General features: G+C 29.8%; 3 protein-coding genes and 1 pseudogene across 3 annotated transcripts; all 4 read left to right on the top strand.

Annotated features, from left to right (window-relative positions):
• Positions 1 to 2,566: 2,566 nt before the first annotated feature.
• LOC107008427 (serine carboxypeptidase-like 40) lies at positions 2,567 to 8,330 on the top strand. The gene is made up of 8 exons (XM_015207461.2): positions 2,567 to 3,194; positions 3,408 to 3,515; positions 3,593 to 3,867; positions 6,548 to 6,811; positions 6,897 to 7,015; positions 7,115 to 7,207; positions 7,782 to 7,887; positions 8,010 to 8,330. Exons 1-8 carry the CDS (start codon positions 2,795 to 2,797, stop codon positions 8,157 to 8,159), a joined length of 1,515 nt encoding a protein of 504 aa, XP_015062947.1. The 5' UTR covers positions 2,567 to 2,794; the 3' UTR covers positions 8,160 to 8,330.
• A 4,145-nt stretch (positions 8,331 to 12,475) lies between these two features.
• Positions 12,476 to 15,796, top strand: LOC107015660 (serine carboxypeptidase-like 40). Its single transcript, XM_015216000.2, has 8 exons — positions 12,476 to 12,910; positions 13,329 to 13,436; positions 13,540 to 13,814; positions 14,284 to 14,556; positions 14,653 to 14,768; positions 14,870 to 14,962; positions 15,067 to 15,175; positions 15,439 to 15,796. Exons 1-8 carry the CDS (start codon positions 12,520 to 12,522, stop codon positions 15,634 to 15,636), a joined length of 1,563 nt encoding a protein of 520 aa, XP_015071486.1. The 5' UTR covers positions 12,476 to 12,519; the 3' UTR covers positions 15,637 to 15,796.
• Positions 15,797 to 21,279: 5,483 nt separating this feature from the next.
• Positions 21,280 to 23,907, top strand: LOC107014752 (serine carboxypeptidase-like 40). Its single transcript, XM_015214810.1, has 8 exons — positions 21,280 to 21,727; positions 22,093 to 22,200; positions 22,293 to 22,567; positions 22,648 to 22,899; positions 22,996 to 23,114; positions 23,204 to 23,299; positions 23,392 to 23,497; positions 23,580 to 23,907. The coding sequence occupies exons 1-8, from the start codon at positions 21,355 to 21,357 to the stop codon at positions 23,727 to 23,729; spliced, it is 1,479 nt and encodes a 492-aa protein (XP_015070296.1). The 5' UTR covers positions 21,280 to 21,354; the 3' UTR covers positions 23,730 to 23,907.
• A 442-nt stretch (positions 23,908 to 24,349) lies between these two features.
• On the top strand, positions 24,350 to 26,722 carry LOC107014769 (annotated as a pseudogene).
• The last annotated feature ends 435 nt before the right edge of the window (positions 26,723 to 27,157 follow it).

The following is a 27,157-nucleotide window of genomic DNA, read 5'->3' as shown; positions in this document are numbered from 1 at the left end:
AAAAAAAAAAATGTAATTTGAAATTGGAGGAGAGCTATGGAAAATGTTTTCCTTAATTTTTGAAGGGAAGTCATTTTCCTTAATTTTGAGGAAAATGAGTTGATTTGGAAAACATTTTCCAAAACTTTTGTTCCAACCAAACATGGGAAAATTGGAAAACATTTTCGAGAAAATATTTTCCTTCATACCAAACACACTCTAACTCTTAACGTTTATTCCGTACAAATAAGCCTATATTTACTGCTACCTCTGTTCCTATTTAATTGTACACTTTAAAAAAGGCACACATATTAAGATAACAATAATTAACATAGTGAAGTTACAATCTTACCCTTATTAAATATGATTTCAAAAAGGATGTAGTAGAACTTAGAAATTTTCAATTAGTTTTAATGAGGATATAATAGGAAAAAAAAATTGTCCTTTCTTGGTTTGTCAAAATGAGAGTATTTAATAGCGTCGTATATCTAAAAAATAAAATTTATTTTTGTCAATTTTATTAGTCATGACTCTGTTTCATTAATATGACATTTACGAAAAACTATTGAATATATATATCTATCAAACACAAGTTAAAACTTTTTTCTCGTCAAACATAAAATTTTATTCTCTAATAAATATTTTCAAAAGACACTTGCAATAAAAGAAAAAAAAATGTCAAATAAAATAATCTCGACACAATAATCAAATATGCTTTTAATTGAATTAAAGAAATAATATTCTGGAGCTCAATTTTTTTGGTTGTGTTACACAAATAATTTGGAGGACCAATTATTAATTTCTTATTTGATAAATGAAGATAAAAAATTATTCCAACCAATGGACAGACCATTTTCATTTTTATTTTTGGATTTTAGTTCTACTCTTATGATGTCTACATTCATTAGGTTTTGTTATTGAGTTTTTTTTTTTTTTTTAAAAAAGCTCTAATTTAAAGTATTTAAAATTTTTAAAAATCCAACCATCAAAACAATTTAATATAATATTGTTTATCTACTTCAGCTTTATTATCTATTGTTTTTTATTTGAAAGATAATAATAATAGAAAAAACTAAATATATGAATTACAATTATAACTCCTTAAAAATGGTGCTCAAAATAGGGCTAATGAATATATATATATATATATATGAAAGTTGGCTACTCCCATGTAGAAATCAACTTTTTCTTTTGTTTTATAGTAAATGAATATGCACATTATTTTTAAAAAATTCTTATCCATACGTTTCTTTTTCCCATAATTTCACACACATTTATGGTACTTTTGGTTACAACTCATTATTCTTAAAAAAACCACACAACTTTTTAAATATTATATACTGATTTGTTGATATTTATATTAATTAGGATTAATTTAAATTTGATATGATGTAGTCATTTATTCATAATACAATTTGTTGGATTATTTTGTATAAAATTTTATTTTTTAATATAAAAATATGAATAGTATAATTCAAAACTTAAAAAATATTATTTAACATTAAGAGTATAGTTTTTTAATAACTTTTATTTGTTTTTTTATGAATTATTTAGCCAAAAAAAAGTCATAAATGTTTTACTATTATTGGGGCCTCAGATTTGTTTGGGCCTAAAACAAAGACTTCATTAGCTTCTCTTTGAGCCACTATGCGGAAATGAATAAGTATATTATTCTTTATCTAATCCCAACAGTTTAGTGAATCAGCGATTGTTATTCCTTGCGTGGGTTGTGGTTCATCGATAGAAGTGTTTCATTCTTAATTAAAGGTTTTAAGTTTGAGTCTTTGATATATATATGCGATTTGGATTTAATCAAAACTCTAATATAGATTTTGAATACTGAATGAAAAACCCAAATGAAATACGAGATAAAATTATCTTATTATGTCTCTAGTCTGTAATCAATAATGATCTCACAAGCCTAATAACCCTTTATTTTTACGGTATTAAAAGAAGTTAAAATTGTGCAGAATAGCAAACATTCTAATTCGCAATTATAGTTTCACCCAATTTTGCTATTTGCTTTACCTGTATAATTCACTTGATTTATATAGTTTTAGAAATTGTATAATGCGGTTCTGTATAAATTAAATTCAAAAATCTGTATATGATTACGCTAGCCGCTATTTGTATACGATAATTTATGAAAAAATTATAATAAATTACTTTGTTTGTGAATCGGCAAGCGAAATATACAAACATAGTTCTAAAAAATTCCTAAATGTATAAATACAATTTTGTATATACCTATTCTATTTGTATATTCACAAGCCAAATATACAAACATACAAAAATATACAACCGCAACCTCCATAACAAATGAAATAATAGCTATAACACGCAATCATCGAGACTATACCTATAGAGCCTTGTTATATCTATTATATTTGCTATTTCTCAAATTTTTTCTAATACGAAGGACTCATATTTTTACTACATTATCATTTATTGATTGTCATAAAAGTTTATAAGTAATTAATTTTATAAATTATGCAAATAGTTCCTCTCACTATCATACGTTCCTTTCTATTTATTTTTTAAGTTTTCCATAATTTATGTAACTTAAATAAACTCTTTTTTCAATCATTTCACTCTATTCAAAAATTTTATAGGATAAACTTCATGTGCTGCAGAGTTGGTTTCCCAATTTAAAGTAATATGTATAGTTGTTTTTTTGGGTTATTATATTTGATCCATTCTTAGTTGTTTGAAAATCCCATACAATATGAAATGATATAAATACCCAATAAAGGCTTTTATCTTTTACACTATTCAATAAAGTTTCTCAAATAGAAACAAACAAATATTAGTTTTGATGAATTCCACAACTACTTCTTCTCTTCTATTGGTCACTCTTTTTCTTTCAACCATCATCTCTCAAATTTTCAATGGAGGAGCCACCAAAACACAAAGTGATACTCTTGGCCAATTTTACAAGTTGAAGAAAAATTCCAACATTGACAAAAGTCATTTTGATGCATCAATTTTTGATGATCTTCATATCGCATCTAATAAAAAAAATGTTATTTCTAATCAAGAGGATTTGAAGAGCAATGACAGGATTCATAAACTTCCTGGCCAACCTCTAGTAAAATTTGAGCAATATGGTGGATACATTACGATCGATGAATTTGCTGGTCGAGCTTTTTATTATTACTTTGTTGAAGCTCAACATTCTAAGAAGTCATTGCCTCTTCTTCTATGGCTTAATGGAGGTACGTAGTTTACTCAACTATTTTGTTACATTTTAATATGTATACGCACTACAAAAACAGTTTGAATTACGTGAGTATTTTCCTGGAGATTAGTATGAAAATCCTTATTTTACCTGCGAATTTTCATACTAATTCCCAAAAAAATCTCCATGTAATTCACACTTTTCTTATAAATTGATAATTAATCGATATATCATTTTCTCATGAATATAGGTCCAGGTTGTTCTTCTCTGGCATATGGAGCTTTTCAAGAACTTGGACCATTTAGAGTAAATAGTGATGGAAAAACACTTCACATAAATAATTTCGCATGGAACCATGGTAAAATTCATTTTGTTTAACCTAATTAAATAAATTTACTACTTTAAATTAGTACTAATTTTATTTTATATTATTAGCTGCCAATGTGTTGTTCGTGGAGTCTCCAGCTGGAGTTGGATTTTCATACTCTAATACATCAAGTGATGTTAAGATTGGAGGAGACAGGAAAACAGCTAATGACAATTATCGATTTTTAATAAATTGGCTCGAAAGATTTCCAGAATATAAAGATAGAGATTTTTACATAGCTGGAGAGAGTTACGCGGGACATTACGTACCTCAATTGGCACATACAATTTTGTATCACAACAAGAAGGCTAACAAGAATATCATTAATCTAAAAGGAATCTTGGTAAGTGACGATCTCTTCTTCTCTGATATTTCTATATAGTTGTCTTTTGTCTATATGTTTTTTTTGGACCTTTGTGTGGAATATTGTTGGAGACTTAGCTTAGAAGACCATAAGATAATAAATTGTTTAAAACATTTGTTGTTTTGTAACACTAAGCATGAAGCAATAATTAACATATGAAAAGAATCAAAATAGTATATATGGGGAAGTTTCATTTTAGAGCACATGGTTAATTAATCCTCCTTCAGTTATTTCTAATGCCAACAGGCTCTACAATTACTTTATCCATTTTATTTTTTAAAAATGTGCGCATATATTATTATAATAATTACTGTGTCTCACTTCCAAAAATTTATCAGAATTTAGTACATGAATTCTCAATTTTATAAGCTATGTTTGGACTTTTTGGGTCCATACATAATATGTATAGTAGATTGATATACAAAATTCACTGTTTTTTTTTCTCGACTTAGGATTAAGCTATTTTTTTGCTTTGTCCGAAAAATAATTATGTAATAAAAATAACTTAACCTAAGATAAGATTATGTATAGCTAAACAAATATTTTACAATTATTTTAAGTCATAAATAACCAAAAAAAAAACATTTTTTTTATATTCTTTGTAAAATAGTGTTACATCAATAAGTTTTGGTCAATCATATCACATAACGTAAACTAATTTTGGTCAATTAAAGTAGGAAAAGGGACAACTGTCCATATATAAATATAAGACTATTGGAAAAATCAAATAAATTAAAATGAAATTATAGCTGGACTTCACTTACTAAAACTTATAAAGTTGGCTTAATTGGTCAAGAAGCTCGTGAAGATAGTGGCATGACAACTCTTTTATGTTGCCTACTAGTCTGTTAAAAAAATCAATATTTTCCACCTAAAAATATATTTTTAGCAGAAATTATATATAGAAGAATTTGAATAATACTAACAAAATTACATACAGCTGTAAAATGCTTAGTTGCACATGATGTTTGTGTACTAAGGAAACAAATAACATCTATATATGTTTTTTTTTTCAATAATCATAATGTCTGAGTTAGTTTTAAAATATTTTAACTAATTTTATGAAATATTTGTCACATTTCACCTTAGCTAATTTTATTCATTAAAATTAGGACAGATGAAAATAACTTCAGTCTTTTTCATCTCCAGTTAAGAATTAATCCTGAAATATCATATGATTATGTCATCAATTACTTCGTTGAATATTAAGCCACACTCTTAAATTCATGAATAATAAGTATTACAATTCAAGCTTTAAAAAAAAAGTAAAATCTCTTTACCGCTTACAAAATAAATAGAGTAAAATGACTTCTATAAAAATAAATTTCTCTTACAAGAAATCATATAAACATTTACTATAAGTGACCTAAAAGAAATAATTAATTCTCAACTAGTAGAGAACGTCTTCACATTTAATATCTATTAAAGAAAAAAACAGTTGTCAAAGACAGATAGATATATCAAATATAGAGTATTAGTTTTATAGAGTGTGATAGTGAAGTATGAATGACACCCAATATTACCTTTTTCACATTGTTCAGATACTAATAGTATGTAGCACGCACTTGTCACTTTATTCTATTATCTTATGGGTCCTATTTTCAGAAGCTACTTGTAGAAAATAAAATAACGGCTGTGATTAAATCTTTCTATGAAATATAATTATAAATCTAGTAAAACTAGAGAATATATTATTTCAAGGCATTTTTTTAACGCCTTAATCACTATATTAAATATTTAATTTGTGCTAAAAAGTATTAATACTTATATATATATGTGTTAAATCAAAATTTAATCTTTATATATAATATAATTTTTCTATAAAGATAGAATAAGGGTACGTCCAAAAGAATTTGTAAAGTATGATATGTCTTATAAGTTCTATACCTTTTTTTAGTCAAAAATATGTTATATACCCTTTATTTTAATTTACGAGACATATTTTTCTTATTAGTTTGTTCTAATTAAAGAGAATATAGTGTCACATTAATATTTAAATTTTATTTTTGATTACGAATTCCAATTTCCAAAAGTTTTTTTTTAATCAAATGAATTGAAGAATACATCCTCCCGACAAAAATATGAGTCAAGAGTGGGTGAGCCGTCATATATAATAATAATAATAATAATAATAATATAATATTAATATACTTTTCGTCAAAAAGATAAAGCACACTATAAAATCCAAGTTTTCAAGAGTACGATATACTCCCTCAACTTTTAATATTCTCTTTAAAGTATCATTTACCTAGATAGATTTTCTCAATCGACAGTATTCAACTCAAGTTCCTTCTAGCTGTGAGAATTTGTGTCAGTATAGACTCAATATATGTTATTTTTATAATTATAATTTGTGTGACACTATTGAAATGTAGAGAATAATCTAAATTTTTATATGATTTAAATATTTAAATTTGTTAATTATTATGATTTATAATATTTTTACGTAATTTTAAAATAATAGACATTACTCCCTACATTCCAATTTACATGACTCAGATATAATTTTAAGAGTCAATCAATTTTTTTTTATATGTTCTTCAAATATTTTAAGTTGTTAATCATGTTATGATTTATTATGCTTCTATGTTACTCCTTCTGTCTCAATTTATGTGGTACCGATAGAATTTCAAAAGTCAATCAAACATTTTTCATGCAGATTGGTAATGCAGTGATTAATGACGAGACGGATACAAGAGGAATGTATGAATATTTTGCAAGTCATGCTTTAATTTCTGATGAAATTGAAGCTGAAATTCAAAAGCAATGTAAGTTCACAATCCCAGAAAGTGAAGAAACAGATGAGTGCAAAATGGCTGGAAGTATAGCAGATTATGATACTCATAGCCACATTGATATCTATGCCATATATGCTCCACTTTGCCATAATACAAATCTCACTTCCAAGCCCAAAAGACCTTCCGTAAGTCTTCAGACTTCACTTATAAAATTATACTGAATATGTTATTATTCGTGATAATATATATAACATATTTTATACGATGCAGTTAGTGATCGATCCATGTAGTGACTATTACACAACTGCCTATATGAATAGGCCTGATGTACAAAAGGCTCTCCATGCTAATGTTACCAATATTAAGTATTCTACTTGGCAACCTTGCAGGTATATTTCTAATAATTTTAATCAGCCATTTTATAGTACTTTTATATAATTCCTATAGTAATTAATTAATTTAAACTTATGTTAAAAAAATAATTTCAGTGATGTCCTAACAAATTGGACAGACAGTGCATCAACGATTATTCCTCTTCTCAAAGAGTTTATGGCAAATGATATTCGAGTGTGGATATTCAGGTGACCACCTAATTGTCCTTCACTTACAATTTTATTTTTGTTCGATTTTATGTATTTATTTAGTTTCATGATTACTAAGGACATGAACTTAGATAAAATGGTCTGCTTTTGTTATCTATCATTATTTGTTGTTTAGATAACAATTATTATAGTTCTTGCTTTTGATATCCATCGTCATCTGTTGTTTATTGTGTTTCGATTATCGCACTATTTTATTGTTCTTGTTCCTTTCTTGTAGAATTTGCATTGCTTTTCTTGTCGGTTGCTATGTTTTTTTTAACTGTTGCACTTGAGTCGAGAGTCTTTTGAAAACAACCTCTATACCTTCACAATGTAGTGTTAAGATCTATGTACACTCGATCATCCTTACAGCTCACTTGTGGATCCCGCTGGGTATGTCATTATTGTAGGTATGGTAATTTAGATGGTTGTTGTAACTTCCATTGTTTTTGTATATAATTAGGGAATTTTTATACAAATTTGCTTAAATAACACCAATCTTTTTCTCTCAAATAAAGGCTTATTAATTGAAACAAAGCTTTTGAACTTTGTTATATTATATCTGAAAATGCAGTGGTGACACTGATGGAAGGGTCCCTGTTACCTCAACCAAGAAATCTATCAAAATAATGAATCTTCCTATCAAAACTCCATGGCATCCTTGGTTCCTAAATGGAGAGGTAATAATGTAACTAGACTCTAAATTAATTTCCATTTTATCACTTATTAGTACAATAATAATAATAATTCAATTTTATTTTAATATTTTTGTATTTGTTTTTTGTTATTTTTAAATTTATAGTTGGGTGGATATTCACAAGTATATAAAGGAGATATGACATTTACTACAGTAAGAGGAGCAGGACATCAAGTTCCAGGTTATGAGCCAGCTAGAGCACTTTCACTTATCATGCATTTTCTTGATGGAACTGATCTGCCTGAGTCTAAATGACATACATAATTATTATAAATAGGGCTAGTAATTTTCTAGTCAATTATTAATTCCTCTTAAGATTCTTATTTATGTTATGCAATTAATTGTGGATTAGGTATAAACCAAATGTGACATTCTTTCTTCTTTTTCTATTTGAAAAGTATTAGTACTATTATTATTATTATTAAATTAAATAAATGGTGAAGATTTATGTGGTTTGGTTTTAATTTTGGCTGTTTTATATTTATGTGTGTTTATGTATCTCTGTGTATATTCATGCATCTACCTGAATATCCATGAAAGTCTGTATGATATACACTGATATATATATATAAATTACGTGAAATATGTTGTACATTTTGTCTATTACTATAAATGTAAGAATAATATACGTGAGTATACCCAAATATACATAACTATAGGCCCAGAAAACAATCATATTTAACAAATATAGGCCCAAAAAACAATCATATGTGATAATATTCTTAATATTTTATGCCATTTAGAAGAAGAACGATTTTCCTTTTAATGATTTTGTACTACGAAAGAATTCCACTAAAGACACCATTTAAGCCTTGTTGCACAAAAAAGGAAAGAGGATTTAGAAGCAAAAGTCTAACAGTAACATAAAATGCTTATTGATTTGAGATTACTATGGATAATGCATGTAAGATGAAATTAGACAACTGTAACACTCACTCTCATATTGCGAAGGTTAAAATTATATTTTGTTGCGATAAAAAATTATCGTAATCTATTCTTCCTTCATGCTTGTAATGAGTGTAGCCTTCACTGACGAATGTGATGGAGTGGTAAATACTTCTTTATCCTTAACTAGAGGTCTCTAGTTCGAGTATCCATGATTATAAAGTTACCTTTTGTTGTGGAGTGTTTTACTCATCGATGTGGGACTTCTCTTTGAGCAATCTCTGGCCTTTAACGGGGAATTGAACTTTGTAGTCCAATCAAACAAGTAAAATATGGATCATTTGTTAAGCAACAAGAATATATGCATCACATTTTCAACAAGGGATATATCCATTCTAAATCACAAAATGAAGGAATATAGTTACCCATTTTCCTATATTTATTATACACAAATTATATAAAAATATGGGCATGAAGGATTGCAATTGGTGCGGACAAAAGTATTTATAATGTGTATATATCTATATTGGATCAAAAATATATCTACACGGTGTATCACACATACATATGCACTATTCTCTCATAATTTGTACACAGTATACACTGAAGTGAGTGTATATATAGTGAAAAATGCATACATACAATGTATATACAATGACATATAGATAAAGTAAATGATTGATATATACTAGACAACGGTGCCCGTGTGAATATAATGGAGGGTGTTTAAATACCATTATGATAGTTTGAGAGTATATTTATCTTTTTTTTTCCCAATAAAAATAACCTAGTCATATATCAAGTAAGGAAATAATAGTATTAAGAAGGAAGATTTGCAGTGTGGGGGGCATTGTTTGTCCATTTCTTCTTCTTCTTATATATATATATATTTATCTTCGAACCCATCATGTTGGCATATGTAAAAAATTACCATTAATTATTGTTGCCTCAAATAAAGAATTGAATTTGATAATTTTTTACTTAAGTAAAAAGAGTAGTAATGTCTTTTTCTATTTTGTTATGTCGGAAAAGAATTTCGATGAAAACAAACGAGTAGTCGTGAGAATGGAAAACAACTTCTAAAAAGTTCTTTAAAATTTTTATAAAATTTAAAGAGTAGTATGTGCTAATTAATGATATACCGAAAAGTATAATTAATAATGACACTAAACAATTCAGTAGATAAATGGTGGTGTGGTACCTTCCTTAGATAACAAATCTATTTATGTTTTTTTTTTTTTTAAAAAAAAATTCCCCTCTTTTTCACTTACATTATTTTAAAGACACCACCCACCCCACCCAAATATGGTTACTAATTATTATTTGTATCATAATTGAAGCGAAATTAACTTACTATAGCAATAGCCTCAAATATTGACTAACATTTACTTCTATTTATTGTCACTAATAAATACTACTAGATTATTATAATTTGAGGAACTTTCACATATAGTCAGTCAAAAAATAGCTTATTTACTCTTTATAATTATAGTATGATAATTTCAATTTGCAGCTACATGTCATAGGGAGAAGAGAGGCGAGCGAGAGAGGGCAAAGAGTGAGAAAGAGGCGAATTATATATTTATATCGGTTAGATTATTGAATATTATACATATTATCTGTATATATGACAAACGAGATTGGGAGAGGGAGGAGAGAGGCAAGCGAGATTAGGATAGGGAGGAGATAGGCGAGCGAGAGAGGGCAAAGAGTGGGAGAGAGGCGAATTGTCAAAATGAAGGTTGCATTAATGATAAAGATCTCGGGGGAAACAGCTTAAAAAGGATTGAACATGTGGGAGGATCCGAACGAATTCTGCTTTCATTTCCCCCCGTATGGAGCATTGAGTTACTTACATTACGGCCTTCAGCAGGCAGGCTGCACTCTGGGCGGCTAGGAAGGCTCGCTAGACCAGCAGCCAGACCAAGAATGAATGTGTAATGATGGTGATTCCACACCAGACTCAATAAATAATTGAATGTAGAAAGGGGATCCTAAACTAAAAAGGAGTTCATGACCCCCTTTTAGAGCGTATAAGAGGAGGTCGAATTCCAAACCCTTTCTCTCGAGTATACCCATTACCAAAAAAATTACGTCACTTTGGCACATATGCGCATAGCCGCCGCGCGTGGCTAAAAGTCAACAAAAAAAAAAGAGCCCAAACTCTTTTTTTTTAGTTCCACTGAGAAAGTCTTTTCTTATAAAAGACACCAATCTACGAGGGAAGATGCAGATAAAAGGCCAATAGCCTGATGCCAGCTTCGACGGCATAACTATGTATATCGGTTAGATAATTGTATATTATGCATATGCATTTGTATATATGGTAAGTGAGATTGGGAGAGGAAGAGAGAGGCAAAATTGGGAGAGTTAGGGAGGAAGAGAGAGGCAAGATTGGGAGAGTTAGGGAGGAGAGAGATGAGCGAGATTGACAGAGGGAGGAGAGAAGCGAGCGAGAGAGGGAAGAGAGTGGGAGAGAGGTGAATTGTATATGTATACTGGTTAGATAATTGTATATTATACATATGTATTTGTATATTCTAGCGAATTATACATATACAAACGTGACAAATTATACAAACTTGAATTAGCTCATGTAATTAATGTATAATGTTAGTCGTGAGTGGTAATTATAACAAACTATAGCTTTGGTGAGTAATTAAATAGTATAAGTTTGCTTAACTGCATAATTTTTCCCTAATTTTAATATCTAATATTTGTCTATTCCATATTAATTGAATGTTTTCACTGTTCAATATTTGCAATTTTCTTTAACGAAGTTTGATATTTTTTAGAAGATGAATTGTACTACTTATAAAGTTATATTTGATTTCACAAAGTACAATAACGAAAATACGATTTAAAATATGTCCTCCAATATTTTTCTTTATAAGTATGTATTACATTGCATATTCAGCTAATTTAAAATATGTCCTTCAATATTATTCTTAATAAGTATGCATTACCTTACATATTCAGTTAATTTGAAACCGAGGGAGTATTATTTATGAGCAATATTTTAATAGAAAGGGCACGTTACATAGTATTTTCCATTCAGTAAAAAAGGATTGATCATTAACGTTTTATTTCGTCTCTATTATTATTCTTAGAAATTTGATTTATAATTTTAATTTATATTTCTTTCGATTTATTAGGACCAAGATGGATAGCTATGGCCTATGGGTATATGATTTATATTTTATATTCTTCTTATGAGTAAAAATTTATAAAAAAAAGAAATATTTTACTTCACTAGTTCATAATAAACTTGGAAATTAGATCCCATCATCATCACCAATATTATTGGGAGTTTATTTCCCATTAAAAATATAGTTGTAGTGTAATAAATGCTAGATCGCAGATCTTCAATAATTGAACGTTTATATGGATGGTACACATTTTTTTTTGATTAATCAAATCTTATATCCACATGTTTCATCACCATTTCATATCGTGTATAAGAAATCATAAATAAAGAGATGATTTTTATTGATTTACCTTTAAAAAATTTATAAGCAAATGTGAACATTTTAAAAAAGAACTATCTGCCAGAGTAATATATTTTAAAAGCCAATTAATATTTTCTTAATTTAGTAAGGTAGACAATTAATAGGAGATAATTATTTTTAGTATAATGATCAATTAATATGGAACGACACGAGTACCGAATGGTACTTATCAACAGAATCATCAATTCATTTTTCTATTTTCATTCCAAAATTCCATAGAAATGGAAAAAATCATTTTCTTCCTCCTTCTAACCCTCTTTCTTTCACAAATTGTGATAGCTTCAAGTCATGAATTAAAGAAGCATAGTCATGGTGTTGGTAAACTTTACTTAAACAAATTATTGAAAAAATATTCAACCATTGATAATAATAGTAGTAGCCATTTTAGTTCATCCATTGATTGTTTAGAATTAGATAAATTTGTTCTTTCTCAAAAAGGGTTGAAAAATAAAGATCAAATCAAGAAATTGCCAGGTCAACCATTTGTCAAATTCAAACAATATGGTGGATATGTAACAGTCAACAAATCTGCTGGTCGTGCCTTGTTTTATTATTTTGTTGAAGCTCATGAAAATTCCAAGTCATTGCCCCTTCTCTTATGGCTTAATGGAGGTACACAAATTTACTTTGATTTGTTGATCATAGTTTTATTGAACATTATATCGAGACGAAAAATCTAGACGAACTCCATTATACAGATGATAGGACAGGGCTAAGGCAGTAATCTCGACGGAGATTAGGATGAGCTTTGATGAATAAAAGAAGAATTGGTAGAAATTCTCATATTTCTTCTTTTTCTTTGTTTAGTGGAGATCTACTCCTATGCTAAGTGTCTTTGTTGTGTTTGCATGTATCACTAGTAGTCTAGGACAGGTTATGTGAATTCAACTGAACTTTGTGTATTCAGCTCAAACTATGTATATATGAAACATTTAAATGTATACACAAGATGAATAACGTTGAATTTTAGATTCGCCTCTAATGATAGACTTGTAGTTTTACAATAAGTGCCTTGAATTGTGTTTGATAGGTCCTGGTTGTTCTTCACTTGCCTATGGAGCCATGGAGGAAATTGGACCATTTAGAATTCATAAAGATGGAAAAACATTGTATAGGAATAATTATTCATGGAATCAAGGTAATTATTAATTAATTAATTATTCTCTTTTATACTTTGTTTTGTTTATTGAAATTGAGAAAAATGACCTCAACTTAATTTGAATTATGATTCCTAATTGTAGTGGCAAATTTATTGTTCTTGGAGTCTCCTGCTGGCGTTGGATTTTCATATTCAAATATAAGTTCTGAAGTTAAATCAAATGGAGATAGAAATACGGCTATTGACAATATTATATTTTTATTGAATTGGATTCAAAGGTTTCCGGAATACAAGAATAGAGATTTTTATATTGCTGGTGAGAGCTATGCCGGGCATTTCGTACCTCAATTGGCAGAAATAATTCTTCAGCATAACAAACTTGCCAAGAAGAATCTTATTAATCTAAAGGGGATCATGGTAATGTAATTATTTTCTCGCCCTTCATTTTATAATTGGATTTTAATGCTATATCTTTTATAACTATCATGTTTGTTTCAACTTGTAGCACCTCGACTGTTTCAACGACCCTGCTAATTAAAATTTACCATAATTTACATCCTTTTTTAAATCGTTGAATTTCTGCTTATTATAATTTATTATGATTTTCATCAATTTCATTAATCACCAACCATAGTATGGTTTTAAATTGGGCTGTTTTTTCAATTAACTAGTTGTGACCTTTTACTCCACATAAATGTTTGTGTGGACCAATGATTATTTTGTGTGGATTGGTATTGTTATTATTTTAAATAAAAACTTTACGACTTGATAAGATAAACTGAATGAACCCTTTGCGCCCCTAACTTTGCCCTTTCCCTCAAGATCACACAGCTCAACTAAAAATCTTCAATAATATTTGATAGTTTTTGTTCTATGGTTTTTGCAGATTGGGAACGCAGTGATAAATTTTGAGACAGACGAAAAAGGAATGTATGAGTATCATGCAAGTCATGGCTTGATATCAGATGAAATTTTCGAGCAAATTGACAGATATTGTAATTTCTCAGATAAGGCCCTTCCTCAACCGCACCAATGTGATAACGCCATAGATATAGCTATAGCAAATACCGATCCCATCGATCTTTACAACATATATGCTCCTTTATGCCCTAAATCCGATGACCTCAGTACAACTTATTATACGTCCAAAAAAAATTCAGTAAGTTGTGGATTTTCAAAACTCGTGGTCAATTAGATTGAATTTTTGAAACTTAGAATTCATAATGTATGTATTTAGATTAATTATGGAATGCAGCAAGAGATCGATCCATGTAGTGATGATTATTTAGTTGCTTACATGAATCGTCGTGATGTTCAAAAGGCTCTTCATGCCAATGTCACCAAAATTAAGTATAATTGGCTACCATGCAGGTATTTTCGATGTATATTTTTTTTTATTTAGTCGTATTCAAGTGTATAATTCATGTATAATTATTGTATAACGACCAATGTGTACGCTAATTAAATTGCAGTGAAGTAATTGGAAGTTGGAAAGATAGTCCATTATCAATAATTCCTGTTCTCAAAAAAGTTATGGCTAATGGAATAAGAGTATGGATATTCAGGTGAACAATTTTAAACTCTTCAAACCACAATTTTCTTGTGTTTTTGTTATTTATTGTAATTTTATTATGGTTTTGATTTGTTTTTTCGATTTGAACAAATGCAGCGGGGACACTGATGGAATAGTACCAGTAACTTCTACTAAAAAATCTATCAAGAAGATGAAGCTTCGCGTTGAAACGCCATGGTATCCTTGGTTCCACAAGGATTATGAGGTGCGTATACTAGTTAGTTATATAGATCGTCAGTATAAAAAGTTTTTTACTGAAATTTGTAATATTGAATATATAATTGACAAACTTGGAGAGTAGTTAATTCAACAACTTATAAAATGTCCACAATGTTACAGGACTCTTAAATTTGCATTGACAAAACCTATCTTTATTATTCCTGATCAATATTAACGTTTTTTTGAATTTTAAGAATCAAATAAATTATTTTTTTTGAATCGTAAATTTTTCATATATCGTTTTAATAGGTTGGTGGATACACACAAGTATATAGAGGAAACTTGACATTTGCAACAGTGAGAGGAGCAGGACATCAAGTGCCAAGTTATGAGCCTGCTAGAGCTTTTACATTGGCTAAGCACTTCCTTGCAGGAACACAACTCCCTAATTCCACAACACATAAAATAATATACCTTACTCAAAACACTCCAATGCAAAGAAAATAAGTTACATATTTGGTGGACATTATTTTAATCGGTGATATTATAGTAATTTAATATTCAAATTATATAGTTCATACACTTTTAAGATAGCGTCTTTAGTAAAAAGATATATAATCCTTTTATTTATAGTCGGAAACTATAAATATGTGGTTACTATGTCTTATTAATTCATTCATATTACTACTTTATTAAAACATTTTTTGAATTATACTCACTTAAAGTGAATATCAAAATTAAATAGTAGAATTATGTTCCACTAGAACTATATTTAATATAATATCATGCATATTATACTGATCCTTGTTTTACTTTCAGTGATTTGATGTAAGTATTATTACCGGATTAGAACATTTTGATTCACACAACATTATTAAAATTAATTATTAATATTTGATTCATAAATAAAATAATAATTATTTTTATAGAAACATTTCATAAAGTATATTTTAAAAAAACTATTCCTAGAAAAAAAAAATATCAAAAGAAAAAAACTGTCAAATCTTTAAAAAAATTCATTTTCCATCCAGACTATAATTCTTTTCTAGATGTACTAAATATTATTTAATAATATATTATTAAAATTGAGATTATGATAAAGCAGAACATTGTGAGAAAACACAATTGGAAGTCATCTATATCTACTTCATTTTTTTTTTTTGTAATAGAATATATATTTGATATTTTTATTGATTTTCTTCGTTGATTAATAATGTGTTGCGGTTACCATACTCCTAAAATAATTTGACATCTATTGTATTATTTTGATTAATTAATATTTATTTGTCTTTTAGAAATTCATCCTAAGCTTTCTATATGGTTAAAAGATTGTCATCTTAATTGATGAATATAACTTTTACTCAAAGGCAATAATGAATTCAAATATGCTTATGCACTGTTGACAATATACTTCAAAACTATGGTATTTATTTGTTAGAATTTCTATTACATTTAATTGATTTATAAGAGTGTTTGGTATGAAGGAAAACATTTTCTGAAATTTTTTTCCAATTTTTTCATGTTTGGTTGGGACAAAAGTCTTGGAAAATGTTTTCCAAATCAACTCATTTTTCTCAAAATTAAGAAAAATGACCTCCCTTGAAAAATAAGGAAAACATTTTCCAAAACTCTTCTCTAATTTCAAATTACATTTCTTTTAGGAAAAAACATAAATTTTAAAAAAATATTTTCAATTTCAAAATTTTATTTTTTCACCCGATCCCTAACCCCTCATCCACCCACCCACCCCACCCCCAAAAAAATAATTTTGTTTTCAAAAAAGTATGTTAAAATTTCAGAAATTATTTTCTAATCTAGTAAATATAAAAGATGTTTCTTAAAAACATTTTTCATTCATAAATCAAACACTAAAAATCATTTCCGAAAAATATTTTCTACTCACTAACTAAACATGAGAAAATAAGTTCAAAATCTACTTGTTTTCCAGAAAAATATTTTTTAGGAAAACATTTTCCATGGAAAACATTTTCCTTCGTACCAAACGCACCCCAAATCAATGCTGATTTTTTTTAAAAACTTTGTTATTTGTTTTTGGATATTCGCTCTCCTATTTTGGAGATTGTTTTAACTATTTTTGTGGACATTTTTTTTGCCCAAAAATTTTTCTATTTAAGTAAATATTACATTTCACTAAAATGATGGTATAATAATTGTATGAAAATGGTGAAAAAATAATTTTATCTAAAGCGGTTTAATGAAGGGCAATAAGTTCGAAAATGTTATTAAGGATCTCCATGCTTTTAATATAGTATAGATAGATAAATTACTTATAATAATAGAATTATTTCAAGTTAATAAGACATTAATTATGTGTTTTTAATACATTATCTTGGATGTTAATATAAAAAACCATATTTATTAATATGAAATTTGTACAATTTAGTTTAAAGTTTTAAATATTTTTGTTAAAAAAACAAGTACTTAATAATCTTAATATTGTCTAAGAAAGAATAAAATAAAATTCATTATCAAAATTTTTGGGACTATTTGGAATTTAAATCATATATAACTGTACTGTTCACGGAAGCTCCATTTTCCACATTACACCCGTAAAATGTTGAATTTTGGAATATGTAATAATATTTGATAGGGTAATATACTATGATATTTTAAAACTTAAAATAGTCATATAATATAATTTGTAAAAATTTAAGGAATCTCGTCGTGTAACATAATAATTATAACCTGTCCTGATTAATTAACTATTTACATAAAATTCCTAAGAAATGCCGTCGCGTGATACTAAACTACCAATTGATACATAGAAAGTGATACACAATAATTAAATAATTGTTGGGATAAAAAAGAAAGAAAAAAATGAACATTTATTTGGTTATTTAAGTTAGCTTAAGTTACGGTAACTGATCATGAGGACTCCATAATTCAGCAGGTAATTGAATCACACATTTCAAATTTCAAAATTCAAGATTATATCATCTAGATTGAAGAAAATTTTATGAACATCCATTAAAAAGGCGAAAAATACGAATTAGATTTATGTTATTTTGGCTGATACATGATGAATACATCAATTTTACTGAGGCATTCAGAAGTTTGGGTGCGCGAATTGCAAGTATGAAAGTTACAAAAGCGATGGAATTGTTGATGGAGATTTTCAGAAGTTTGGGTGAGCGAATTGCAGTATGAAAGTTACAAAAGCGATGGAATTGTTGATGGAGATTCAATTTCGTTTTCGAATCTCGAAGCAACAATTACAGCCGAGTTGGATATCGATGTATCAAGGAAAAATATTGAAATTCGTTATGAGTGTTAAACTATATTTAGAAGTGAAAAAAATGAGCCAGGATTTGCAATGTATCTATTATGTATTGACACAATTGAAAAGATTGGAGGTTCTGTACATAACTTTGATGGAACTTGTGGAGAAATTACATGTGTAGAAGGCACAACACAGGATCCAGTATATGTGATTCGTATGAAAATCCACAATTTGGAGTTATAAATGTTATAATCGATTCAGAAAGTGTAGAGGTGAAGACATGTCAGATATATAAGGATAAAACAACACTTGTAGATGTGATGACGAAATATAAGATAAAGAACAACTTTATTGCAAAGTAAAGAAATCTGATCAACAAAGGTATGATAGTGTTTGGAATTTATATATCTATACATGCTGATACATTAATTACATGAAAGTTAACTGATTTCTATAGGAACATTCATGTAGCATAAGTTCGTTGATATTTCGAGTTAAATCTGTTTTAATCTATGATTCACTATTTTGTTAAGATTACTGATACATTGAATTAACTTGATTGATACTTTAATATACTACTGTTGATATATTAAGGACTTTATTAATTTCAACAATCATAATAAAAAATTATGATACGTGTAAAAATAATTTTCTTCGAAAAGAGTTGATACATTCGTGTAATTCATTGTTTTATTATTTTAAACATTATTGTTGTATATATTATACGATGTAATTGCTATATGTATTAATATGATGAAAAAAATGTACACAGCTATGTTTTGGTATGCTTTTCGGATGAATGTGGTTGGACTATGAAGGCTTCCTGCAGGAAAGAATCTGATATTTTCATTGTTAGAAGTTTCAATAGTGAACATACGTGTCCGATGAGGGAGAGGGTATTAACCAAAGTCCAAGCAACAGTCGGATTTGTAAGTGGAGTTACTGCTCCAAAATTGGTCAACTATAAACGAATTTATACTCTGAAAGATACAATTGATGATATTAGCGAATTCTATGGGGTTCAAATATCTTACCAGCAAGCATGGCGTGCTAAAGAACGTGCACTAACCATGAATAGGAAAAAATCATCTGCAGAATATAGACGGTTATTACGATACATACACATGTTAAATACTGGGTATCCAAATTCTTATATAAGAATGCAGAAGACTGAGGAAGATGATTTATGTATCTGTTCGTAGCCTTAAGACTATTCATTAGGGGGTTCAATTACTGCAGACCAATAGTTGTTGTCGATGATGCACATCTGAGTGGAGCTTACAAAAGGACCTTTGTATCAGCAAGCGCACTTGATGGCACAGGTATGTATTTTTTTTATATTTGTGATGTGTTTGTACATGTTACGTATCAAATGATATAATGTGTGTCTGTAATAAGGTTGCATATTCCCATTGGCATATGGTGTTGTTGACACTAAAAATGATTGTTTGTGGATATGATTTTTCGAACAATTCAAAAATGCATTTGGCGATAGAAAAGATATGCGTGTTACTTCAGATAGAAATGAGAGTATTATGAAGAGTGTGAGGATTGTGTTCCCAAATGTACCTCATTATGCATGCATATGACATCTTTGGAAGAATGTATGTTGCAACTTCAAAAGGAGCAGAAAGACCATAAGTGATCTATTGTACTCTATGGCCAAGGCATATAGAAAGGAAGATTTTGATAAGTTGATGGTTAAGGTTGATAGAATTGATCACAGGGTTAAGGAGTACCTTGAGGATGCAGGGTATGAAAAGTGGGTATGAAAATTGGTCAAGAGTTCATGCAACAGTAAATAGAGGTAGAATGATGACTTCGAACAATGCGAAATGTATCAATGGTTGTCTTGTTGAAGCACGCCAATTGACTATATTAGAATTCTTGGAAGAAGTCAGAAGTCTATTTGGTTCTTGACATTGCAAAAACAGAGAAGTAATCTCATATACAAAGGACACATTAGAGAAAAAATTTGAGAAGTTGTTGATTATAAATGCGGCTAAAAGTTCAAAGATGCAGGTATGTATCATTATATATTAAATTCTTTTTTTTTTTAATCTCTCGCCACCATTAATATCACTACCATTTGCCCGTCATCTCTATCACCACAAACCTGTCTACAAGAATCACAATTTGCGTTTTCAAGTTCAATTGTATTTTTTCTATCGTTATCAGAATTAAGGCCCGAATCATGAAAGTCTATACAAGTCAATTTAATAAAAGAATTAACTATCAATATCTTCGTAGATACAAAACAATGATAAAATTAGATAATCACTAGCTATTTGACATCTAACGTAGTAAACCATTGAAACAAAGAGCCATAGACAAAAGACATACCTCTAGAGGATTTTGTAATAAAATATAGTTACAAACAATCATTTATAAAATGAACATGAAAATATATGATATTTTATGAGCGTCTTAAGATATTCCGATTGTTGATACCTTATTTATAAATTGTTATTTCTTATATTTGACAAGATTATAAGAATTGAAAAAATTGAATAATTTTTCACAAACTGTGAAATTTTCATAATTATGAGAAAAAAAGTTTGTGAGCGTTGAGGTATATATATTGTAATTTCATATTAAAACTAATGTGATTGACTGATTTCTGTAAAATCTATCTATATATATATATATATTTTTTTTTTAACCATTCTTTTCCAATCAGGCTACATTAAAACTATATTTGGTATAAAATTTTGCATACGCTATTCCTTTAATTTCATACAAGTAATTGCCAATTCTTTTATATTATTTAAAATAGTAAAATTAATCCGTTGCAAAATCAACAACTATATTTGGCATGATGCGTAATAAAAGAAAGTTAAATCATAATCCAGTCAACAAATCCAATTTGATTTTGCTTCTAAATGGTATGGGAATCAAATCTTTGATCATAATCACACAATTCCATGATAAATACACTTTCCTCTAACTCTACTTTTCAATAGTAAATTAAAACACACACAACCATGGGAAAATTTACTCTCTTCTTCCTTGTTTTTACCCTGCTTTTGTCAAATTTTGTTGCTTCAACCCTTGGTAAGAAGCAAAGTGATGTTCTTAGCAAGTTTTACAAGGCCAAGCAAAAGAATTCAGCGTTTTACAAGAGTTATTATAAGGCGTCAGGCGTAGAAAATGTAGAATTAGACAAAGTTATTCTTCCACAAGAGGGATTAAAAGCGAAAGATTGGATCAATAAATTACCTGGACAACCACCAGTAAGGTTTCAACAATATGGTGGTTATGTTACTGTCAATCAATCAGCTGGTCGTGCTCTGTATTATTACTTTACTGAAGCTGAAAATTCCGAGGCATTGCCGTTGCTTCTTTGGCTTAATGGAGGTATATATATACACATACAACATTTCTCTATATTTACCTCTTGTCATACTATATAGTTTTGAATAGAGGCAAATCCAGGATTTGAAGACTTTGGGTGCACCAATATAAACACAGTTCACTTATAATAGAAACCCTTATCTAGAGGGTGGTATATCTAGCTTCTACCAATAGCACAAGGGCTATTATATATTGTTTATGGGTGTACTGTTAACTATATTCTAACTTCTACCAGTTTTTCAAAACAGATATGCATATATATATATGATTTTTTTCGGAAGTTAGTAGGTACACGACTGCACGTGCACCCCCTCCATATAGTATGGGTCGGCCCCTGGTTTTGATACAACATATTTTTCTTTCTGCAGGTCCTGGTTGTTCTTCAATTGCATATGGTTCAATGGAGGAACTTGGACCATTTAGAGTTAATAGTGATGGGAAAACATTACACAGGAATCATTATGCGTGGAACCGTGGTAACTAAAATTCCCTTTTGTATAATTTTTCCATAAATGTTTAGAACTCAACTCTGAGTACAGAGTACTGATCAATTCTCCTATTGAATTAGCTGCCAATGTGTTGTTTTTGGAGTCGCCTGCTGGAGTAGGATTTTCATATACAAATACAAGCAGTGATTTCAATACAACTGGAGATAGTACAACTGCTAATGATAATGTTGTGTTTTTACTCAATTGGCTCGAGAGATTTCCCGAGTATAAGAAGAGAGATTTTTACATTTCTGGTGAGAGTTACGCGGGGCATTATGTACCTCAATTGGCACATGAAATTCTTCAGCTTAACAAGCTTGAGAAAATGACTCTTATCAATCTTAAGGGAATAATTGTAAGTGATTTCTAGCGAGTTACAATTGTCAGTGTACATAAGTTAAATTGTACTAAAAAGTTCCACGTGACAAATTGCAGATTGGTAATGCTGTGATTAATGATGACACAGACACTATCGGAATGTACGAGTACTTTGCATCTCATGCCTTAATTTCGGATGGAACATACCATGACATCCTGAATAGTTGTTATGATGATAACTACAATCAGAGCAAGTGCGAAAAGGCAGCTGAAGTTACAAACAAAAATTTGAACAATCTTGACATCTACAACATCTATTATCCCCTTTGTAAGGATGAGAATCTCACGAAATACCCAAAAACACCGACAGTAAGTGGGATAACTCTGCATTTTTGCTTACATTCTATCTCGTATAAGATAACGTAGAAACATTGAGTTTACGTTAATGAGTGATTTTTGATGCAGCCATTACAGATTGACCCCTGTTCCGACAAGTATATTTATGCTTACATGAACAGGCGCGATGTTCAAGATGCACTTCATGCCAACGTTACCAACCTCAAATATGAGTGGACATCTTGCAGGTTATTATCCCATATACAAATACTGAAATTCATACAAATGCTTTACTACTTGTTTGTGCTTCACTGCTTATAATTCTTTTCTATTTCAGCGATTCACTCTTTTACGATTGGAAGGACAGCCCGGTCACTATAATTCCTCTCCTCAAAGAGTCGTTGGCAAATGGTGTCCGCGTGTGGATTTTTAGGTAATCTTTTCCCTCATTATACTATTTTTTTATTTCTGATCATCTTATCACAAAATGTTTAACATATATTTGTACTTGGATATTAAATGCAGTGGCGATACAGATGGAAGGGTGCCTGTTACTTCTTCAAAGAGATCAATACAAGCAATGAACCTTACAGTTGATCAACCTTGGCGCTCTTGGTTGAATGGAGGAGAGGTAAGAAAAAAAAACAAAATATGCTCGTGAAACGACTTCTGATTCAATATTTCTCAATGTTTATTGGATATATATGTTGCAGGTTGGAGGATACGTTGAGACATATAAAGGAGGTCTAACATTTGCAACAGTAAGAGGCGCGGGACATGAAGTTCCAAGTTACCAACCTGCTAGAGCCCTTTCCCTCATTTCTCATTTCCTGTCTGGGACATTACCCCCTGGAGATCATTAATCTATCTAGCACATCCTCTTTTTGTGTAATTAAGAATCATTTTTACGAACTTTCTTAGATAAAAATTAATTAATATAAACGCGATTCTCTGTTTTTCTCTTTTGAAACCTGTTTGTCTGTGAATCAAACATGTTAAGGTAAACTGCCCAGTTATGATTATTGTCAAGCTAAACATTGCCAAGACTATATCAAATGTTTAGCGTAAGTGCAACTAGCATATTCAGAGAATTAGTTATTTTCAGTTAATTTGTAAATGCCATTGACATTTTCAAGTAATTCGTTCTTTGTAATTCTATAGCTAGGTGATACGAAATGATTGTGTTTCAATTGACAATGGATGGCAAAAGGCATACAAGCTAAAAAAAAAGTCCTATTCTGGTGTCACAAATGCAAAATAATTCATCTTAATAAGAAAATGTTTAACCTCTTGTAAGGAAATATCATTGAAATATTCAATTCATTCATATTATTACTTTATTAGAACACTTTTTGAATTTGATTGACATACCAATATTATATAGTGCCAATTTCTGATATTTATAATAGTAAAATTATTAAATTCAAGAAATCTATTCCACAATTTCATGATAAATACCATTCATCTCAATCAACTTTTCAACACAACACACACAACAATGGGAAAATTCACTTCCTTCTTCCTTCTTTTTGCCCTCTTTTTCTCCAACTTTATTGCTTCAAGCCTGGGAAAGAAGCAAAGTGAAGTTCTTGGAAAATATTACAAGGCCAAGCAGGATTCAGCTTTTGGCAACGATTACTATAAGGCGGCAGCCGTTGAAAATGTAGAATTGGACAAAGTTATTCTTCCACAGGAGGGATTAAAAGATAAAGATTGGATCAAGAAACTGCCTGGACAACCACCAGTAAAGTTCCAACAATATGGTGGCTATGTTACTGTCGATGGATCTGCTGGCCGTGCTTTATACTATTACTTCACTGAAGCTGAGAATTCCAAGTCTTTGCCTTTGCTTCTCTGGCTTAATGGAGGTATATACAAACAGCAATTGTCTATATTTTTTAAGCATCCTGTTTGAAAAGTTATTTTCTTGTGTTTGATCGAAAAAACAAAAAGGGGAAAGGACTCTACATTACTCCACCTGAATATTTCTAAAATTTTATGGTTTTTACATCTTCATATTAACACATAAAGATCAGAAAAAAAGATTTTCTTCTAGATCTATATAGTTCTGATACCGATCTTCATTTTAACACATAAGAGATCTGAAAAATATACAGAAACATTTCGAAAGTTGGTTCTGATTATGAAACCATACTGAAAATGATGTGTATCCTTTCTTCAGGCCCTGGATGTTCTTCTATTGCATATGGTGCTATGGAGGAGCTTGGTCCATTTAGAGTGAATAGTGATGGAAAAACGTTACATAGGAATCATTATGCGTGGAATCTTGGTAAAATGAAAGATCTCTTTTTTGTGTAACATAATTTCCTATTAATGTTTGAATGAAACAATTCTCAACTCGGAATACTAATTTTCTCCTATTGAATTATAGTTGCCAATGTGTTGTTTTTGGAGTCTCCTGCTGGAGTAGGATTTTCATATACAAATACAAGCAGTGACTTCAATACAACTGGAGATAGTAGAACTGCTAATGATAATGTTGTGTTTTTACTCAATTGGCTCCAGAGATTTCCCGAGTATAAGAACAGAGATTTTTACATTTCTGGTGAGAGCTATGCTGGGCATTATGTACCTCAATTGGCACATGCTATTCTTCAGCATAACAAGCTAGCAAACAAGACTCTTATCAATCTCAAAGGAATAATTGTAAGTAGTATATAATTTGATCGGTCTGTTACAACGTGTTAAATTACACTTACAATGTTAAATTTTTGTAATTACAAATTGCAGATTGGGAATGCAGTGATCAATGATGACACAGACATCATAGGAACGTATGAATACTATGCATCTCATGCGCTGATTTCAGATGAAACGTTCCTCAACATCAAGAAATATTGTTTTGACAATCACTACAATAAGAGCAACTGCAATGAGGCTGTTGCAGTTTCAAACAATAATTTGTATCATATCGATATTTACAACATTTATTTCCCCCTTTGCAAGGATGGAAATCTTACGAAATACCCAAAAGTACCATCAGTAAGTGGGACAACTCTGCATTTGACCTTATTATTACCAATATCCACATTCTATCCCGTATAAAAGAAAACATAGATTTGAGTTAATGAGCTATTTTGATGCAGGCATTTGTGTTTGAGCCCTGCTCGGACCAATACGTATATGCTTATCTGAACAGGCGGGATGTTCAAGATGCACTCCATGCCAATGTTACGAACATCAAATATGATTGGGAATCTTGCAGGTTACCTTAATCCCATCAGCAAATACAAACAGTTAAAACGCATACAATCCTCAACAATTTTATTTAATTCTCATAATTCTTTTTCAATTTCAGCGATCCACTCTTTTACAATTGGAAAGACAGTCCAGCAACTATAATTCATCTCCTCACAGAGTCTTTGGGAAACGGTATTCGAGTTTGGATTTTCAGGTAATTTTATTCCCTTTTTTTTTTCATTTTGATCATATTATAGGTCTTGACCACAAAATATTTGTACTCGGGAAATTATGTACAGTGGTGATATAGATGGATCAGTTCCTGTAACATCTACGAAGAAATCCATAAAAGCAATGAACCTTATAGTTGATCAACCATGGCGCTCTTGGTTATCTGGAGGAGAGGTAAAATCATAAAACTACAAACGTCGATCATCAAACAAAACTATTGCTTCTCACCATAAAACTTGATTCTATATTTCTCAATGAAATGAATTATGTTGCAGATTGGAGGATATGTTGAGACATATAAAGGAGGTCTAACATTTGCAACAGTAAGAGGCGCGGACATGAAGTTCCAAGTTACCAACCTGCTAGAGCCCTTTCCCTTATTTCTCACTTCCTTTCGGGCACACTACTCCCTGGAAATCGTTAATCTAGCACATCCTTTATATATATGTAATGAAGAATCATTTTATGAGAGCTTTCTTGTGCTCCTCTCTTCTCCTCCTCCTTCCAAGTGTTCCCTAGAAATTGTGAAAAAATTGTTCCATGATTTATAGTAAAAATACGACAACACTCGTAGCAAGTTTATCCATCATCAAGGTGATTGGCCGGAATTTGTTCCAAATTTATGATTCAATTTGTTCTAAACTCCTAGTCATGGCAAGCCCATCCATCAGAAACTCGTGATGATCTATCACAATATGTCTGTAACAAACCCAATAACTAAACCAACACATAACAAACTCATAATAACCTATAGATATATTTTACTAATTCGTAATTGGAATTACAAAGGAATTAAGAACTAAAAGGGAAATTGAACAACACAAGAAGAAGAAAAGGATGAGAAGCAGAACTCACAGAA

This window comes from Solanum pennellii, chromosome 1 (assembly GCF_001406875.1).
Source record: "Solanum pennellii chromosome 1, SPENNV200".
NCBI lineage: Eukaryota > Viridiplantae > Streptophyta > Magnoliopsida > Solanales > Solanaceae > Solanum > Solanum pennellii.
This window is presented reverse-complemented; position numbering and strand designations above follow the sequence as displayed.

Bases quoted from the DNA above. Each gene is read 5' to 3' on its own strand.
- LOC107008427 (XM_015207461.2), top strand. From the start codon at position 2,795: ATGAATTCCACAACTACTTCTTCTCTTCTATTGGTCACTCTTTTTCTT. The intron at 3,516-3,592 runs GTAAAATTCATT...TTATATTATTAG, and splicing joins TAATTTCGCATGGAACCATG to CTGCCAATGTGTTGTTCGTG. The intron at 3,868-6,547 runs GTAAGTGACGAT...TTTTTCATGCAG, and splicing joins TTAATCTAAAAGGAATCTTG to ATTGGTAATGCAGTGATTAA.
- LOC107015660 (XM_015216000.2), top strand. From the start codon at position 12,520: ATGGAAAAAATCATTTTCTTCCTCCTTCTAACCCTCTTTCTTTCACAA. The intron at 13,815-14,283 runs GTAATGTAATTA...TGGTTTTTGCAG, and splicing joins TTAATCTAAAGGGGATCATG to ATTGGGAACGCAGTGATAAA. The intron at 14,557-14,652 runs GTAAGTTGTGGA...TATGGAATGCAG, and splicing joins ATACGTCCAAAAAAAATTCA to CAAGAGATCGATCCATGTAG.
- LOC107014752 (XM_015214810.1), top strand. From the start codon at position 21,355: ATGGGAAAATTTACTCTCTTCTTCCTTGTTTTTACCCTGCTTTTGTCA. The intron at 21,728-22,092 runs GTATATATATAC...TTCTTTCTGCAG, and splicing joins GCTTCTTTGGCTTAATGGAG to GTCCTGGTTGTTCTTCAATT. The intron at 22,201-22,292 runs GTAACTAAAATT...CTATTGAATTAG, and splicing joins TCATTATGCGTGGAACCGTG to CTGCCAATGTGTTGTTTTTG.